The sequence below is a fragment of the Dipodomys merriami genome, unplaced genomic scaffold (genome assembly GCF_024711535.1).
Source record: "Dipodomys merriami isolate MVZ:Mamm:240054 unplaced genomic scaffold, mDipMer1.0.p SCAF_13, whole genome shotgun sequence".
In the NCBI taxonomy this organism is placed as follows: domain Eukaryota; kingdom Metazoa; phylum Chordata; class Mammalia; order Rodentia; family Heteromyidae; genus Dipodomys; species Dipodomys merriami.
Genome location: NW_027202604.1, coordinates 40,953,965 through 40,966,415, shown reverse-complemented (window position 1 = coordinate 40,966,415; position 12,451 = coordinate 40,953,965). Strand labels below are relative to the sequence as shown.

Sequence of the window (12,451 nt, the reverse complement as noted above, 5' to 3'; positions counted from 1 at the left end):
AGGGGGACTGTCCACATCGCCCTCCAAGATCGTCGTGGTAAAAAACACAACATGAAGTTGTCCACCGTGACCACTCTCCAGCGGCAGTGGACAAATGCACAGGCTGCGTCGTCCCCAGGACCCGCGCCAGACCTTCCCCTTCCCGAGGGGAAACTGTCCCCACCAAACGCCACCGCCCACTGAGCGCCACCCCCCACTAAGTGCCACCCCCCACTGAATGGTACCCCCAGTAAACGCTAATCCCCCACTGAACACTACCCCCACTGAGCGCCACCCCCAGCACCGCCACCCGTCGGGGTGTCCAGGGACTTCACACATCAGTTCCCTTTAGCCCCTGGCTGCTTCCCCTCGTGACGGGGGCCCGGGCTCCCCCGCAGGCGGAGGGGCAGGGCGGGCGGGACGCGCGTGCAGACGGGGTGGAGGGAGTCCGGATCCCACCCGGGAGCGGGGCGGGCGCGAAGGCCGGGGGCCAGGGCAGCTGGCGGGCTGCAGGGGACCCGGCCGGCCTGACGTCAGGCCCGGGGACGCCGGAATCCCGGCGGGGCTCGGCCTCACGGCCCCCGCCACGCACTCGCCCGCTGTGTGAACGCCGGTCCTCTCCAGACCAAGCACTAGGCCATCGCAGTCCGCTAGCCCGGCCGGAAGCAAAAGTGGGACGCGGAGAGAGACGAGCCCGCTTTCCACGCTGGCAGCCGGGCTCCAGAGCCAAGCTCGCGATCTGCGCGCGGAAGTGCGCGCGGCCCCGCCCCCGCCGCGCGGCCCCGCCTCCAGCCCCGCCCCGCCCTCCAACCCAGCCACTCGTCCCCGCGGCCACGGCCACTCCGAGCAGCCCGTTTCCCCCCGGCCCCGCCCCCGGCCCCGCCCCCGCCCAGCAGGCCTCGCGCGGCCCGTCCCGTCCGCAGCGAGGGCTCCCTCTCGGGGCCCCGCCCCGCGCCCCGCCCCCGCGGTGACGAGCCCGCGGCGGCCACGCGGCGTCGCGCGCACGCCTGGGAGGGGCGGGCCGCGCGTCTTCCCAGGCGGCGGCTCGGCGGCCGCGGCCCGGACAAGATGGACCTCCCGGCGCTGCTCGCCGCCCCGACCGCGCGCGGAGACCAACATGGCGGCGGCGCCCCGGGCCGGCCTCGCCGGGGCGCGGGGCCGCCCCTCAGCGCGAGCCCCGCGCGCCGTCGCCTGCTGCTCCTGGGCGACCCGGAAGATGGCGGGCCCGAGCCGGGGCGCGGGGGCCCCCCCGGGCCGCGGCGTGAGGAGGGCGTCGCGCCCGGCGCGCCGGCCCCGGAGGACGGCGGCGACTCCTTCGTGGTGCTGCTGGAGGTGGCGCGCGGGCCCGCCGAGGCCCCCGAGCGGCGGGAGCCCGGGCCCGGCCCCGGCGCGAGCCCCGCGGGCCTCCCCGCGCCCGCGCCCGCGCCCCGCGGCCCGGCCGCCGCCCCCGGCGCGGCCCTGGCGGGCGCCGTCGCCCTGCACGACCGGGACCTGCTGGTGCGCTTCGACCGCGGCGTGCTCACGGTGGCCGCCGCGCCGCCGCCCGCGCGCAGCCCGCGCGCCCCGCCGCGCCCCCCCGCCGCCGCCGCCGCCGCCCGCCGCGGGCCCGGGGCGCCCGGCTACCGCTGCCCCGAGCCGCAGTGCGCGCTGGCCTTCGCCCGGAAGCACCAGCTGCAGGTGCACCTGCTGACGCACGGCGGGCTGCGCGGCCGGCGGCCCTTCAAGTGCCCGCTGGACGGCTGCGGCTGGGCCTTCACCACCTCGTACAAGCTCAAGCGCCACCTGCAGTCGCACGACAAGCTGCGGCCCTTCGGCTGCCCGGCGGGCGGCTGCGGCAAGAAGTTCACCACGGTCTACAACCTGAAGGCGCACATGCGGGGCCACGAGCAGGAGAGCCTGTTCAAGTGCGAGGTGTGCGCCGAGCGCTTCCCCACGCACGCCAAGCTCAGCTCGCACCAGCGCAGCCACTTCGAGCCCGAGCGCCCCTACAAGTGTGACTTTCCGGGTAACGCGGGGGGCGGGCCCGGGGCGGGCGGGGGGGGGGACCCGGCGCCCCGCGCGGCGAGCTCACGTTCGTGGACCTCGAGTCGTGTCGTGAGTCGGCTTGGACGTACTCGGCGGCCGCGCGTTGGTGGGGTCCACGCTCGGCCTCGCAGGCCCCTGACGACCCGGGGCGCGGGGGCGCCCGATGGTCTGGCGCCCTTTCCGCCTCGCTCTGGTCGGCTTCGTAGTTTCCAGGAGTTTTTAAGCCGTACCCTTGTCTAGAGCTTAAACCTCTTTTTCCGTCTTACAGATGGAGATGCGAGGCTAGATTAGTGTGGATAAAGTAACCCACTGCCCGGTGGGTTTTTGTCGGCCGAGTTGAGTGGGCTGTTGGGGTGGGGGTTGAGAGTCCCACCCAGCGCGGCCCCACGCCCCGGCGTCGGCATCAGAAGGCCCAGTTCCCTCTGAGGCTGGCAAGGCAGGAGAGTCGAGAGGAGGCAGCGTGGCGGCGCCTCTGTGGAGGACGGGCCGTGAGGAGTGGGGTGGGGGCCACCGTGGATTGGCTAGAGGACCTTCGCTCATTAAAACGCGCCTGAGTGTCTAGAAGATGTCATACAAACCCATCCTAATAATGTGAGTCATCAGGTGCTCAATCACAGCATTTTGAGAGTAACTCGAAAAACATCAACAGATTCTAATATTTTTTCTAATATTTTCTTCTCCCTTGTGGGTGGATTGTGTGGTTCTGGAGAGCACTGGGCCACTGCCTGCAGACTTTTTCTAGTCAGCTTGTGAGTCTGGTAGGAAGGGTATCATCTTCTCTAGCAGAGTTGAGGATCCAGTCATGATGTGTGTTAGCCACTGGTGCAGCTGGTAGAGAAGCTGGAGAGGAGCAGGTGATGCAGTAAATGGCCCGGCTTGAGTTTTTGGACAGCCCGAGCCAGGGAGTAGCAGTGGGATGGGTGGTGGACTTACAGGTAGAAGAAATCACAGCGGTAGGATGAGAAGGCCTGGGTACCTGGGGGAAGGGGTGTTAAGGCTAGGAGTGTGGTCGTTCAGTTCACATGACCAATTGTGTAAACACACAAAGGCCCAGAATAGGAAAGGGGTAGGGAGGGCAGATTGAAGCCAGAGAGGATAACTTTAGTGATTTAGAAAAATCACCATTTGTCCACAGAATGCTGTCCTCCCCCCAGGGGGAGAGTAGGTTCTTTGCAGTGCTATGCAATGTATTTCTGCATGGTGGTTCATGGGCCCCCTGATAACATGGAAGGCTCTTTCAGCCTGATTTTCCACATTGCCTAAGCACTGATTGTTGTCATCAAAGGAGAAGTGTTAGTATGGACAACAGCCATTGCTGGAGTATAGGTGACCCAGTAGGAGCTGAGTTTGGAGGTGAAGGAAAATGCTAGGTGGGTGACGATGACAGACCTGAGGAAAGAGAAGCCCCCTGGGTAGGATGCGAGGCAGTTCATTTCAGAGGCTGTCGGAGGAGATCGAAGTGTAGGGAGTGCAGCATCACCCAAAAGGTTACGGGATGCTTCGCACCTGTTTACAGCTCAACTGTACCAGACAAAATTTTGTTCTTGTAGTATTTTATTTCTCTCCTGGGGTTTTCTTGGTTTTCACAAACAGCATTGACATTTATGTTTATGAAAAATGCACTTAATGTGTGTGAGACCAGCCAAGCGGACGGCTGAGACTGGAGCAACACTTGGTCACGTGTTCCCTCCCAAGTTAGTCACCTTGCAAGAGGTGGCCTGTGTGCACCTCAGGCCTCACAGCCGCTCCTGCTTGGCTATTACAGAGACCTTTTAGAAAGGACTCATGTCCCTGGTTGTGACTAGCATTGACTGCTTTGATTTTTGTCTTCTGGTGAGCAGGGTTTGTGCTTCTTCCATTCAGGCTGTGAGAAGACGTTCATCACAGTGAGTGCCCTGTTCTCCCATAACCGAGCTCACTTCAGGGAACAAGAGCTCTTTTCCTGCTCCTTTCCCGGATGCAGCAAACAATATGACAAGGCCTGTAGACTGAAAATTCACCTAAGAAGCCATACAGGTAGAAACCTGGAGAACAGAATCCTTTGGAGCCACGATTTGTCTCTAGGAGCTGTTGCAGTTATTCTCTGTAATTTTTGTTTTTTCACAAGGTGAAAGACCGTTTGTCTGTGACTCGGACAGTTGTGGTTGGACCTTCACTAGCATGTCCAAACTTCTAAGGCACAAGAGGTAATCCTTACATTTTGGTATGTATTATCAGCTTTGAAAGTTAATGAGTTGTTAGTAGTAGAAACCTATTCGCTTTTTTTTTTTTAGATTATTATAAAGAAACACAGTGTAGATTCTTAGAAAACTGGAAAATTATAAGAAGAAAATTGCTAGAATCTCCTCACTTAAAGACGTTGGGGGATTTTTTTTTGTTTGTTTTTTTGGTCAGTCGTGGGGCCTGAACTCTTGGCCTAGGCACTGTCCCTCAGCTCTTCAGCTTAAGGCTAGCACTCTACCACTTGAGCCACAGTGCCACTTCCAACTTTTTCTGCTTATGTGATGTGATGCTGAGGAATTGAACCCAGGGCCTCATGCGTGCTGGGCAAGCACTCTACCATTGAGCTACCTTCCCAGCCCCAAGATATTGTTTTTATCTGTTTTTTGTAGTCTACTATTGTGGGGTTTTACGAGTGTTTTTGTTGTTGTTGTTGTTTTGCCAGTCCTGGGGTTTAAACTCTCAGGGCCTGGGCACTGTTCCTGAGCTTTGCACTCTACCCCTTGAGCCACAATGACACTTTTGGCTTTTTCTGTTTTTGTTTTTTTCAATTCTGAGGAATCCAACCCATGGCTTTATGCATGCTAGGCAAGCACTCTACCACCAAGCCACATTCCCAGCCCTGTTTTTTGGTTCTTTTTTGGGGGGTGGGGTAGGGTGGGGTGGGTTTTTTTTTGGTTGTTATTTTTTGTTTTTGAGTTGGCATACTTTACATACAGTTCCAGTTTATTTTTTTCTCTCAAATGTCATAGAATAAGCTTTCTCAAGTCACTGCAAACTTTCAGTGACGGCCTTGGGCCTCCACTGCATGCACATCTCTGCTCACCCCACACCTCTGACACTACATTTAGTTTTCTCCCTATTCTGCCATGGAACAGAGGTGGCCGGTCTGGGTGCTTCATACCATAGGGATGCTATGGAAAAGACACTTTTTCCAGGTTGGCTTAAGAAGGCCCTTTTGGCATTGCCACTGATGCTCTGTGTGCCCTTCTTGGAGTCCTCTGTGGCTTGGAAAGCCTGTTATAGGGAAACAATAGAAATAGCCTCATCAGTGCATTCGGGACATGCTCTTCCTAAGTTGAAGCAGCACGAATTATTCTGTGTCTCATTATGAATCCACTGAATCATTAAAGTAGAATTTCTAATTATGAGATGGCTAAATTACCAACCTCATATGGACTGAAGATCAAATAAAATTTTTACTGAAACAAACTGATCATATATTTTAAATGGAAAGCACTTATAATTTTATATGTTTTGCAGAACATTAAGCGAAGAATCACCTCAGGCCCCGTGAGCTCTGTGAGTAATCACTGCCCCTTTGTTTTTATTCCTGGCAGGAAACATGACGATGACCGCAGGTTTACCTGCCCCGTCGAGGGTTGTGGCAAGTCCTTCACCAGAGCAGAACACCTGAAAGGCCACAGCATCACCCACCTGGGCACAAAGCCATTTGAGTGTCCTGTGAAAGGTAGGGTTTAAATGCCACAGTGAGCTATGCACTAAGCACCACCCACACTCACGCTAGAATTTATGTTGTTTCAAGGTAACTTCAGTTACGTAAAGGTAGTATGGTTTATTTGCTGAGTGGATCAAACATACTGTCTTAGGACCAGTATATTAGAAGGATTGCAGGTAGAGAATCCTGTTTCCTGTGGCCTACTCTCATCCCTGATTCTCCCTGTCCACGGCTCTCCTTATGTTACATGTGTAACCCGGGCTTAGGGGTTCTCAAATGTCTGACATTTAGCTTGAACTTGCTAATTAGTAGGTAGCTACTCTTGTGTCAGGTAGGTAGTGGTAAAGCCAGATTGGCTTTTTTTCCCACCTTTTTTAAAATTGTTACAATAAAGGTGATACACAGAATGGTTACAGTTACGTAAGTCAGGTAATGAGTACTTTCTTTTTGGACAATGTTGCCCCTTTCCTCAGTCTCTAGATTAACTTTTTAAAGGTGGGTTGGAGTTTTTCTTTAGGATGCTGAAGGCACAGCTCATTTACCAGGCCTGCTGTGACCTGTGGGTGCCCACCCTAGCCGCAGTGGTCACCTCAGCTGCCACCCGCCCCAGTGCCTTTAACTGGAGGAGGGGATAGTAAAGATCCATGTAGAGCTGAGACCAGCTCCTAGAATTCAGCAAATGTAATACAAATAGTGGACCCACCCTGCAGGTCCTCCTCTGTCAGCCTTCCAGCTAGGGTGTGAGCAGGTGGTAAACAGGCGCATGCAGGCTATAATTGGGGCACATAGGACTCCTTATACTGCTCTGGGGGAAAGAGCTAGCCAGGTGCTGACAGATTGTGCTGTATATATAAACTGTGGAAGTAGATGGAATTCTTAAGGGACAGTAAAAGTAAGACAGTAACTAAACACGAGTTCTAGATTCATACTATCTGGACTCAAATCCCAAGTCTGCCACGCTACAAGGCTTCTGTGGGGCCTGGTACAAGTAGCTTGAGCTCTGTTCCTCTTTACCTTGTAGGATTGTTGTGAAGGTTCAGTTGGTAGAAAACGTGAGTACATGTTAGTTCACTGTTGTTTTGATTGTTGTTTTTTATTTGTTCCCATATTAGGTGTGAGCTTAGGGCCCCACATTTGCTTGCTTAGATGGCTCTACCACTTCAGCCATACTTCAGCCAAACTTTTTGTTGGTTATTTTGGAGATGTAGTCTCTCAAATTTTTTTCTGCCTGGACTGGCCTTGAACTACAGTCCACCAGATCTTTGTCTCCTGAGTAGCTAGTATCGTAGGTGTGAGTCACCAGAGCCTGGCTTTTTTTTTTTGGGGGGGGGGGGCTGGGCGGTGTCGTGGGGTTTGAACTGTGGTCCTGGGCGCTGTCCCTCAGCTCTTCAGCTCAAGGCTAGCGCTCTACCACTGAGCAACAGCACCACTTCGGTTTTCTGGTGGTTGATTGGAGATAAGAGTCTCACAGACCTTCTTGCCCGGGCTGGCTTTGAACTGTGATCTTCAGATCTCAGCCTTTTGAGTAGCTAGGATTATAGGCATGAGCCACCAGTGCCCAGCGTGCCTGGCTTTTTAAGCTTAAGACAAGTTACAATACTGGGGTAAAGTGAGACTTTGTTTCAGAAATAACTATCACATGGACACCAGAGCCAAGCCCACACTGTGTGTGAAAACAGGTAACTGGAGGGCCCTACCAATTGCCAGGCCACTCTTGCATGTAGATCCTCTGCCTGGCATGGGCGGACTCTTTTTTTTTTTTTTTGGGGGGGTCCGGTCGTGGGGCCTGAACTCTGGGCCTGCCTGGGCGCTGTCCCTCAGCTCTTCAGCTCAAGGCTAGTGCTCTACCACTTGAGCCACAGCACCACTTTCGGCTTTTTTCTTTTTGCTTATGTGGTGCTGAGGAATCGAACCCAGGGCCTCAAGCATGCAAGGCAAGCGCTCTACCACTGAGCCACCTTCCCAGCCCCTATGGGCGGACTCTTCTTCAGGCCAGGAAGAGTCCAAGAGTAGAGGATGGATTTGAAAGCTTCGTGATTGGTTAGGTAAGCCAGTTCCATCTGGGAAAGAGCACTGGTTGAGTTCTTAGTGGGAAATAAAGGTGAGTCTTTTTCAGCTTGAAAGTCAAAATTTAACCAGGTGCTGGTGGCTCACACCTATACTCCTAGCTACTTACTAGGCAGCTGTCTGTCTACTCTTGTCTGTCTCCAGAGACTGGAGAAGATGTATGTGCCCATAAATGCTAGGCAATACTCTGTGTCTTCCTCCTCCTACATAATTTGGAACATTTTTTGTTTCTGTAATTTCTTTGTGATGGGTTGCAGAAGGCTGAATGTCCCATTTAGGTTTGGATGGACAGCTTAAAATACAGGTTTCAATACCCTTGTATGTGCTTTGAAAGAAGATAAATAATGGAAAGCAAACTTGATATACAAGCTTATATCCAAATTTCAACCCAATGATGATGGCTTTTGAGATATGACTTTGCCTAGAAACTACAGAGTCTTCCAGGCTTCCATTTTGCCCATTAGAGAAATGGTTGGTATTAGAACAAATCATGTTAAGTGAAGTAAGCCAAGCCCAGAGATACAGATGGCACGTGGTTTTCCTCATATGCAGAAGCTAGGTCTAAAATATATGGCATATGACAAATTATACAGGTCTCTAGGCATTCACACACAGTAAGGCCAAAGGGTGATAGTCTTTTTTTTTTTGTCAGTCATGGGGCTTGAACTCTGAGCCTGGGCTCTGTCCCTGCGCTCTTCAGCTCAAGGCGAGCACTCTACCACTTGAGCCACAGCACCACTTCCGGTTTTCTAGTGGTTAATTGGAGATAAGAGTCTCACAGACTTTTCTGCCTGGACTGGCTTTGAACCGTGATCCTCAGATCTCAGCCTCCTCTGTAGCTAGTATTACAGGCATGAGCCACTGGCGCCTGGCAAAGGGTGATACTCTTGAGAGAAACACAAGGGACATTGCCTTGGTGTGTCTGATAAAACTAATGCTTATGTCAAGCTGGCCGCTGGTGGCTCACGCTTGCAATCCTAGTTACTCAGGAGGCTGAGATCTGAGGATCTCGGTTCAAAGCCAGCCTGGGCAGGAAACTCTGTGAGACTCTTACCTCCAATACCATTGAGAAAACCAGAAGTGGCACTGTGGCTCAAGTGGTAGAGCACTTGCCTTGAGTTGAAGAGCTGAGGGGACAGCACCCAGGCCCAGAGTTCAAGCACCATGACCGGCCAAAAAAAACAAAAAACACTTATGTAGATAACTCTAGGGAATGAGAAAAATAGATTTAAAATAAAAAATAATTATCACAAATAAGAGCTGGAGTTGTGGCTTATCACTAGAGCACATCCCTGGAAAGTATGAGACACTGAATTCTAACCCAAGTAGCAACAACAACAACAAAAAATCCAAGACTACATTTCCCATGATGTAGATTGCAGAGAGAAGCTTAAGGTGATGTTTTCTGAGATCTTCTGTATTAAGGATAATTTTACCTTCCCATGTTGTCTTAGCCAATAGTAAAACTAGATTGTCTACCATAGTCTGTGATCAAGACCCTAATGATAAGTGATTCCTCAATTATTTATTTTTTGGTGCCAGTATTGGGGCTTGAACCAAGGGCCAAATACTCTTGCTTGGCTCTTCTGCTCACAGCTCTAGCACTTGAGCCACACCTCCATGTCTAGCATTTTGCTGGTTAATTGGAGATAAGGGTCTTAAGTCTTCCTGGCTTCAAAAGCCAGTCCTTAGATCTCAGCCTCTTGAGTAGCCAAGATTACAGGCATGAGCCACCAGCACCTAATGGTTCCAATGGTTCCTGAATTTTTAATTATCTTTAGTTGTAAGAAATAAAATCTGTGGTCTCCTGGTGCTGGTGGCTCATGTCTGTACTTCTAGCTACTCAGGAGACTGAGATCGGAGGATCACAGTTCAAAGCTGGGCAAAAAAAAAGTACCCGTGAGACTCTTTTTTTTTTGGAATCCGGTCGTGGGCCTGGGCCTGGGGGCTGTCCCTCAGCTCTTCAGCTCAAGGCTAGTGCTCTACTACTTGAGCCACAGCGCCACTTCCGGCTTTTTTTTCTGCTTATGTGGTGCTGAGGAATCGAACTCAGGGCCTCATGCATGCAAGGCAAGCGTTCTACCACTGAGCCAACTTCCCAGCCTCCCCCTCCCCCAACCCTTGTGAGACTCTTATCTCCAATAAATTACTCAGAAAAAGCTAGAAGTGGCACTGTGGGTCAGTTGGTACAGCACTAGCCTTGAGCACAAAGAGGCTCAGGGACAGTTTCCAGGCCCTGAGTTCAAGTCCCAGGACCAGCAATTAAAAAAAAAGTCTGCTGTGGATCACAGTGGTGTAACTCCTGTGGACAGCTAACTTACAGTCTAACAAATGATTACCAGGAAGCTGAAGCATGTTTTTCAGGGGAGAGGGACAGACAAAGAAGCTGCTGTGCCCAGGGCCTAATGGGGCTATTATAAGAAAATTGACAGTAAATTTAGGCCAGAATCAGAGAAGTAAGGGCCTTGGCTGCCTCCAGTTTCATTTCAGATGAGGCTTTGTGATTTTCCAGGTCATGTGTGTGGATAGCTATAGCTTTATTTGACCCTGTCATAATCCTTTAAAGTATTATCCTCATTTTACAGGAAGGAAAAAGAAGTTCTGGAAAGGATAAACAACTTGTCTCAGGCCCCACAGTTAGCAGATGGCTGAGCTGAGCCGAGCCACCTTAGCTAAGCAGCTCCCTCTGCCATGGGTCTGCTTAGGGGTGGCACTTGGCACACACCAGGGACAAGTCCTTTCACTGCCACCTGCTTGTGAGAACTGGTCATGAGCAGGGCACTGGCAACATGGAAGGAGTTGGTTTCTGGGATGGTTGCCACTCTGAATGTGGCAGCTGTTGTTGGTAGTACAGTTTTGTGACGTGTTTAGATGCATCGCAGACAGTTATGAGGTCTGATGGTCACACTGAATCTTAAATGTTGCTGCTGCATGCCCTCACTCTCCCTGTGGGTTCATTCCTGTGCTGTGGTGTTCCTCCTGTGGATGTTTGGTGGACACCCTCGCCAGCACCAGTGCTGGGGAACACGTCTTGTCATCCTGATCTGACTAGGAATCGTCCTTCCTCACCGCTCCTCCAGCGCCCTCAGGAGTAACACTGTTTCCCCTTTCTGTTTCAGGGTGCTGTGCTCGCTTCTCAGCTCGCAGCAGTTTGTACATTCACTCAAAGAAGCACCTGCAGGATGTGGGGGCTCCAAAAAGCCGCTGCCCTGTGTCCAGCTGCAGCAGACTCTTCACCTCTAAGCACAGCATGAAGGCACACGTGGTGCGGCAGCACAGCCCGCGCCCAGGTCTGTGCCCTCCCAGTGCCTGCGGCCGCAGGGACGTATGCACTGAAGCCTGTGTGAGGGAACAAATGCTGCTCCTCCTCACCCCCCAGCGCCGGCAGCTGGCACAGCCTGCGCTTCCTTTCCTCTCATGCGCTTTCTTCTGCCCTTACTCTTCTGTCCTTCCCTCTTCTCCCTTGGAGGACATTCAGTCTTTACGTCCTGAGCCTGCCCGAGCATTAGGCTCTAACCTATCTCCCACTGGGGCTAATGTCCTCCAGTGTTTCCAGCACCTTCTCTCATCTTTCTGCTTCCTACTGTCTTTCTTAAGTCTTGCAGGAAGTAGATTCCAGACTGCAGTGGTCTAGTTCTTCCAGGAGGCAGGAAGCCTTCCAGCCCAGCGCCTTCCAGGCAAGGCACTGAGAATAGAGGAGGAGGAGGAGGAAACTGCCACTGTAGTCCAGACATGTGAAAAGGGAGGGTTCTGAGCGTGAGAGGACCTGCTATTTGGCCCCCTGCGGCCTGGGACTTAGAAGCCTTGTCCACAGTCCTCTGGGCAGTAGCAGTGGCCATCTGTCCCCTAGAGCACTCCAGAGACCCTGCTCTCTGGGGTATGGTAGGGTTTTGCTGTGGTAGGATCTGGCTGAGGAAGTCCTGGCCAGCTGAAGAGGTACTTTAAGCTCAAGTCTGTGGAGACCAGGTGAGTCTAACTCAGCCCTCACTATGGCCTGGAGGCATGGCGGAAGCAGAACAGCCGCCACAGCCACAGTGTCTTCCCAGTTGAGGTTCCTGAGTTGGGGACCAGTAGCTGATGGAACTAAGTGTCTTGCAAAGTGCCTCTTGCAGAGTTGTGACGTAAAGTGTCTCCTAGTGCGGAGTTCTGACGTGCAGTGCCTGGTGCAGAGTTCTGATGTTACAGAGTGCCTAGTGCGGGGTTCTGATGTTACAGAGTGTCTAGTGAGGGGTTCTGACGTTAGAGTGTCTAGTGCGGAGTTCTGACGTGCAGTGCCTGGTGCGGAGTTCGGATGTTACAGAGTGTCTAGTGCGGAGTTCTGACGTGCAGTGCCTGGTGCAGAGTTCTGACGTGCAGTGCCTGCTGCAGAGTTCGGATGTTAGATGTCTGTCTAGTGAGGGGTTCTGACGTTAGAGTGTCTAGTGCGGAGTTCTGACGTGCAGTGCCTGGTGCAGAGTTCGGATGTTACAGAGTGTCTAGTGCGAGGTTCTGACGTTAGAGTGTCTAGTGCGGGGTTCTGATGTGCAGTGCCTGGTGCAGAGTTCAGATGTTAGATGTCTGTCTAGTGAGGGGAGGTTCTGACGTTAGAGTGTCTAGTGCGGGGTTCTGACGTTAGAGTGTCTAGTGCGGAGTTCTGATGTGCAGTGCCTGGTGCAGAGTTCGGATGTTAGATGTCTGTCTAGTGAGGGGTTCTGATGTTAC

General features: G+C 53.0%; 1 protein-coding gene across 2 annotated transcripts in view; it reads left to right on the top strand.

The window, feature by feature from the left end:
* The first annotated feature begins 1,027 nt into the window (after positions 1 to 1,027).
* LOC138824858 (zinc finger protein ZXDC-like) overlaps positions 1,028 to 12,451 on the top strand; it is a 36,625-nt gene continuing 25,201 nt past the window's right edge. Inside the window, exons 1-5 of one of the 2 annotated variants that reach the window (XM_070019254.1) lie at positions 1,028 to 1,984; positions 3,868 to 4,020; positions 4,112 to 4,190; positions 5,565 to 5,695; positions 10,870 to 11,040. In XM_070019254.1, the coding sequence (XP_069875355.1) occupies positions 1,048 to 1,984; positions 3,868 to 4,020; positions 4,112 to 4,190; positions 5,565 to 5,695; positions 10,870 to 11,040 (1,471 nt within the window). In that variant the 5' untranslated portion in view covers positions 1,028 to 1,047. The remainder of the gene's footprint in view (positions 1,985 to 3,867; positions 4,021 to 4,111; positions 4,191 to 5,564; positions 5,696 to 10,869; positions 11,041 to 12,451) is intronic. The other variant, XM_070019253.1, reaches the window with a different exon arrangement.